At 38.9% G+C, this 6,348-nt stretch overlaps 1 protein-coding gene across 1 annotated transcript; it reads right to left on the bottom strand.

Moving 5' to 3' along the window:
• Window positions 1-228: 228 nt before the first annotated feature.
• CXCL13 (C-X-C motif chemokine ligand 13) lies at window positions 229-5,829 on the bottom strand. Its single transcript, XM_077770540.1, has 4 exons — window positions 5,766-5,829; window positions 3,606-3,738; window positions 730-810; window positions 229-244 (listed from the first exon to the last, which is right to left on the bottom strand). Exons 1-4 carry the CDS (start codon window positions 5,827-5,829, stop codon window positions 229-231), a joined length of 294 nt encoding a protein of 97 aa, XP_077626666.1.
• Between the last annotated feature and the right edge of the window lie 519 nt (window positions 5,830-6,348).

Here is a 6,348-nt window from a genome sequence, read left to right as displayed (position 1 = left end):
AACTTTCCTCCTGATTAATAAGAATGCAAAGTCCAAGTATATAGGGTACTATGATTTTTAAAAAGCTCANTATGAGGAAGATTTTTTTTTTTTTTTTTTTTTTTTGGAAAGAAAGAGTCAGTAAAATACAAACTAAAACCCAGAGCAGAAGGAAGGGGTTTGCAGGTGTCCTTAGTATGGATATTGGCATCAGTTGATCCTTTTCTTAAGCACTGGAACTTGTGGAGTTTAAACAGCACTTTTTCTGTGAAAGAAAAACAAGAACAAGAGAATCGTGTTCACAGAGAGACTCTCTAAAAACTGGCTTTCCATTCAGTTTATTGAGCTACTGAAATGAGTCGTCCGTACTCATTTGAAAAGTAATAATAGTGAAGAATGGATACTTGTCTTAGGAATTTCTTACAAATTTAAAATGGTCCCCATTTGGGGGCTCCTGGGTGGCTCAGTCAGTTACGCATCTGACTTCAGCTCAGGTCATGATCTCATGATTCATGGGCTCAAGCCCTGCACCGGGCTGTCTGCTGTCAATACAGAGCCCATTCAGATCCTCTGTCGTCCCCTTTCTCTGCCCCTGCCCCAGTTACGTGCTCTCACTCGCTCTCTCTCTCTCAAAAATAAATAAATATTAAAAAAATAAATAATTAAAATCGTCCCCATTTTGACTACCCATGAAAGGGAAGCCCTTCAGTACAGAATGGAATCTGAAAACCCTTGGTATATCTGACTTACCTCCGTAACATTTTTATTAATTTTAGTACCCATTTAGCCTGAGGGTTTAAGCATACAACGGACTTATTCTTCTTCCAAATGCTGGGGGGAAAGAAACAAAATAAAAATAAAATAGTGTTACATTTTAGTCAATCCTGCACTTAAGGAGAGTGGAGTAGAAAAATGTAAATTAAGTGAAATTGGAGGTGGGCCGTTTGGGATCTGAAGTAGGTGACTTGTAGCGTGAGGTCTGAGGAATGAGGAAAACACCATTCGTGGAATGGTTGTGTGTGAGCCAGTGGAGCTGAAGATGAGATTCACAGAATCTACAGGTCAGGGGTTAATGCTTTGCTGATAATCTTTACATGAATTGAAGGTGGACCAAATAGCTAAGATTGGCTCACTTCTAAATCTATATCACATTATCTTTAAAATGTGGTTGTCTGTTGAGCTTGGGAGAACAGAATAAACTGTTAAAAACACTCTCTTGAGGAAATTTTATTTGAAAAACAAACTCAATGAAATGTAAAGGGGAGGTTACAGAGCTGATCACTCTGAGTGACACTGGCATTTTGTTGACCCTCTAGTTAGTGAGGCTTTCACTGCTCTGAGAGATTCAACAACAACAAAAGCAGCAACAATAATTAATAGCTAATATTGATCAAGCACTTACAATGTGCCAGTCACTATACTCAGCAAGTAACATGGATTATGTCAATCTCACACAAATCTTCTGGTCAAGAACTGTTATTTCCTTACATTTAGATGAAGAACTTGAGGTTTATAGAGTTTAAATAACTTGTCCAAGAGTGTGCAAAAGCTGCAAAGGCAGGGCAGCATTCAAATGAAGGTTATCTGCCTCCAAAACGCACACTTTTAGCCATCACTCTACGTGGGCAGGGTCTGAATGGTTATCAGTAAGTGCTGGACACAGTTCTGAATGTTTTACCTGCAGTGAAAGATGTGAGGTCTCCCAGGTGATAGCGAACTGGGACACTCAACCCTCTACTGGGGTGACCTTTGACCTACACCTTTACCTTAGCTATGAAACAACAGATAGCAAGGATCCGTCCATCTAGCTTTGAAACTCCACCCTTGTAAATAAATCTGAGAGAGGTCAGAGGTCATAACATTTTTGGTTTTTGAGTTCATGATGGAAAATAGATTTCTGACCATCTGGACTCAGAGCATTTTTACCCTGATTGCTATGTGTTTCTCATAATTTCCAGCTTTTGTTTCTATGTCTGGTTAAAATTCAGAAACACAGAATTTGGTGGGAAGATATAAAATCAAACTTCTGTCACTTCAAAATGCTTGGTGTTAATGAAGAGAAAGTTAGGGTGCATTATCTCCTCAGGTTGAGAGGTTAGAGACTTGACTCAGGAGAGAGGAAATGTAATAAAAAGAAAAAGAGAGAGAGAGAGTCTCAGGTTTCTATGCAGCCAGAGGAATTGCCCCCAAGGTCATAGCTAGACATAGCATCTCTGAATTTGAGGGCAACAATTGTGGTTTAGCTAAAACCTTCATTGGTACAGACATCAGGAAAAGTATAATGGCTTTTTAAAATTTTTGCTCATGCTTTTGATATCCCATATTTGTTTTTTACAAGTTGAACACAACTAGTGCAACACCCAAAGCACATATCAAAATGGGACAAAAAGGGGCTGCTTACAAACAGATTGAATGTCTAAAGAAGTACAGGGGCAGAGCTGCTAGAGAAAGTGAAGTTAGGAAATGTGGAGAAAGATGCTGTGTCTAATACTTCCAGGTACTGTGAGTGCTCGGTTCATAAAGATAGATCTAGGAAGGAGAAATCAAAGTTCCAAGTAGTGATACACAGAAGATCTATAGGTTTGTTTTAAAATATTCAGTGTAACAATCTAACATTGTTGTATCTCTGCTCTGTGCCAGGTAAAGGATAAAGCATTGGGAGTAGAGAAACAAATAAATCTGATCCCTGTCTATAAAGAACTTATTTCTGGTGAGAGAATGGGAGCGAGAGAGAAAGAGAGCCTCAAACATGATTGTTTCAATGCAGTGATGCTATAATAATCACAGCTAACATTTACTGAACATTTATTACATTTATTACTGTGCCAGGCACTATACTAGGGGCTTTACATGCAATGTGTAAATTCTCATTTGATGTGCCAGGGAAAATGTTATGATAGAAGTATCTACAGATTTCTCTGAAAGTATTGAAAAAGAAGCATCAGAGAAACAAAGGGTCAATGCCATTTCAGTTAAAGAAAATACCTACTAAATTTCTTGCAGCCACGACTGACTCCTTAGCCTAACTCTTCAATCAGAGTAATGGTATCAAAGTTGGTACATCTTAAAGCTAAGGGACCATCCCATAAAATAGATGTTCAGACCAAGGACTGTAGTGGGTACTTATTTTCTTGCTCTTTAACTTCTGGGGAACAAAATGTCTGCTTCTGTTAGTGATTTGAATTTGATGGAAGAGAGAAGAGGCTTGGAAGGGGATCACCTGGGTGGAGTCCTGGTTTTGTTCCTTTCTAAGGGTGTGCCTCAGGGCAGTTAGTTAACCTCCCTAAGCCTCAGTGTCTGCACTGTAGAGGAGTGATAACAATAGACATAACTTAATAGGGCTGTTCAAGGAATATGATGAATAAATGTGCATAAAGCACTTAGCTCAGGGCTGCTGCAAAGTAGGTACTTAACAAATATTATTGAGTCCCATTATTAGCTTGAAAATTATTAGCAACTCTCAAAATCAATCCCTTTGAAATTCTTGAATAAGAGTACTATGCTGTACATATGAAATTAATGCAACATTATATGTCAACAATACTAAAAAAAAATACTATATGGCAACGTTTGATCTGATTTTCATTGGGAGAAAAGAATCACATACATTTTCTCCTGCAACTTACATGACTTCTTTGTTTGGGCATCCATTCCCAGGAAGCAAGACCTGAACCCTTTCAATGAGTTGGAAGGGGATAAAGACTGAGGTCTCTTGAACGCATTTACACTTTAAGTTTGTGTTATAGGCCTCCAGAACACCTGTAAACACAATCAGTTATTTTAATCCCTTTGGCATATAATTCAAAACTTGAATTTAATTACTAATCTTTCTTTTTTTTTAATGTTTATTTTTGAGAGAGAGAGAGAGAGAGAGAGAGAGAGAGAGAGAGCACAAGCGGGGGAGGGGCAGAGAGAGAGGGAGACACAGAATCCAAAGTAGGCCCCAGGCTTCCGAGCTGTCAGCACAGAGCCCAACGTAGCACTCGAACTCATGAACCATGAGATCATGACCTGAACTGAAGTTGGACGCTTAACTGACTGAGCCACCCAGACGCCCCTAATTACTAATCTTTCATACAGTGCATCTGAAGATTTAAAAATTTCAAGTCAGCGTTTTCACCCAGATGCCTTTAGTTTGTGTATTTCTGCTTGTCTTAGCTTATTTTCAAACATTTTCTACCAAAACCTTCAAAATAAAATTAGCTTTCTAAAAACACAACACCTGTTAAATTTGTGATAGCATTATATTGGTGCTCAGGTGATTGTATAATAAAATTTGAGAACCACTGCTCCGGGGACTTAAAACTCACTTATAATTAATACAATGTAAAATCAACTGACTTGATCTTCCCTCCAAACATATAAAAACCAAAGACATAAATTCCTTACAGTGTCCCAGAGCTGTAAAAAGCTGCGCTTGTCATGCTCACCGTCCCCCTCCTTGTTTCTCCAAGGAAATACCACAGATGATATTTTTTGTTTTTGTTTAATATGCCTGTCCATCTCAGTTGCAAATTATTACCAACGAAAGGCTTATAATAAAAATTCAAGACTTTTTATTCAACAACAGAAGTCATTAGTACTAGATACTTTTATAAATTAATCTATCTTATGTATTTTAATGAATTCTTCCCTCTTAAACCCAGTGCCTAATATCATGCTTACACATATTTGCAAATAAAAGGGCCCTGGCTCTCAGGCATTTACAATTTGGTGGAGGAAACAAATGAACAAAAACTAAAATGTCACAGAATGTTGTATTTCACACCCAAGATCCAAACTGCATGATGGGAACAGAGAACTTTGCCAGGGCAATGGGAAAGGTTTATGGAGGAGGAGAAAGATGAAGTTTTTGAAGAATAAAAATAAAATGTGAAGCAAAATAATGGAAAAACAATACCTTACACTTTAAGATAAAAAATTTGTCTTTTATACCTGAGCGAAGTATATCACTTTTTTTTTTAATGTTTTATTTATTTCTGAGAGAGAGAGAGAGAGAGCCTTAGCAGGGGAGGGTCAGAGAGAGAGGGAGACACAGAGTCTGAAGCAGGCTCCAGGCTCTGAGCTGTCAGCACATAGCCTGACATGGGGCTCGAACCCACGAACTGTGAGATCATGACCTGAGCCGAAGTTGCACGCTTAACAACAGAGCCACCCAGGCGCCCCTGAGCAGAGTATATCATTCTGTACATGCCTTGGATTTCCTCAGCTGTATAAAAACTTATAAACCCAACTAGATGTTTATCTATTTACACAAACATGGTCGCCCCATTTAGACTTGGAAGTCTACGTCTTTGCAGAAAGCATGTACTTAAGTGCTCATGTTGTGCTCACAGTGACTCATGTGAGAGCTAGCCAAATAGAATGGCACCAAGTGTTCTCTGCCGGAGACCAACCTGTTGAGGTCAATTATCTTTAAACCCTATAAAGGGTTTAGTCAGAAGGAGTAGCATTGAAAGGCAGAGCCAAGAAGAGATACATAGAAAGAATGTTATAGCAGAACTGAATCTGAAAAAGACCAGGAATAGACAAACCAACAATAAGTCACATGAACACTGGACTTCAGTATCTCTATCTATGGATGACAATCTTAACAACATAAGTGTCTCTAACTTCTAAGAGTTAAATCTCTAAGCACATTACTTTTAGAAATTTGGGAGGACTTGACCAGTCTCCCCTTGCCCATTTCAGTCATATTGCTCCCCATTTTCTAATTAAAAATAAAAGAAATGGCTGAAGACTATTTCTGCTCAAAGCACAATGATAAGGTAAGTGAAAGCTCTCACCATGGACTGGAGAGATGCTGCAGACCAGCAGTATGAAAAGCAGAGATCCCAGGGAGAACCTCATTCTGCCTCGAGGTGGAGTGCAGACTTCAGCTCTGAGTCTAAACTGTGGGTTCTGAGCACAGAGATTCCTATTTATTTACACCAGTGAGGGCCCTCCCACTGCCTGTGTCTCCAATAGGTCAGCTGTGTCATCAGTTTTAAAAGTCCCCAAATATTGCTGAGCTTGCTTTTTTTTTTTTTTGAACTCCCCTTGCAAATTTATGAATTGGCTTCAGAGCACTTTACATATAATGAAATATTTCTTGAAAATATAGAGTATGAATGACAGGGACGCTGCAGAAATTTGGGGATGGGGAGAGGATAAAGACATCAGACTGGAGGTTCTACAGGTCACTGTGAGTGTGGCTTTGATTGCTTCTCTCAGTGAAGGGTCGGCAGGCTTTCTCAATGACATTTGGCTTTTTAATTTTTATTCTTTTAAATGTGTATTTATTTTTGAAAGAGAGAGAGAGGAAGGGGCAGGGAAAGAGGGAGACACAGAATCCGAAGCAGGCTTAGGCTTTGAGCTATCAACACAGAG

Source organism: Crocuta crocuta, unplaced genomic scaffold (genome assembly GCF_008692635.1).
Source record: "Crocuta crocuta isolate KB4526 unplaced genomic scaffold, BGI_CrCroc_1.0 scaffold236, whole genome shotgun sequence".
Taxonomy (NCBI): domain Eukaryota; kingdom Metazoa; phylum Chordata; class Mammalia; order Carnivora; family Hyaenidae; genus Crocuta; species Crocuta crocuta.
The sequence above is the reverse complement of the archived record's forward strand: the minus strand, read 5'-3'. Positions and strand labels throughout refer to the sequence as shown.

Excerpts from the sequence above, each read along its gene's own strand:
- CXCL13 (XM_077770540.1), bottom strand. The coding sequence starts at position 5,829 with ATGAGGTTCTCCCTGGGATCTCTGCTTTTCATACTGCTGGTCTGCAGC. Across the intron at positions 3,739-5,765 it reads CAGCATCTCTCCAGTCCATG|GTGTTCTGGAGGCCTATAAC; the intron begins GTGAGAGCTTTC and ends TTGTGTTTACAG. Across the intron at positions 811-3,605 it reads TGCCCAAACAAAGAAGTCAT|CATTTGGAAGAAGAATAAGT; the intron begins GTAAGTTGCAGG and ends CTTTCCCCCCAG.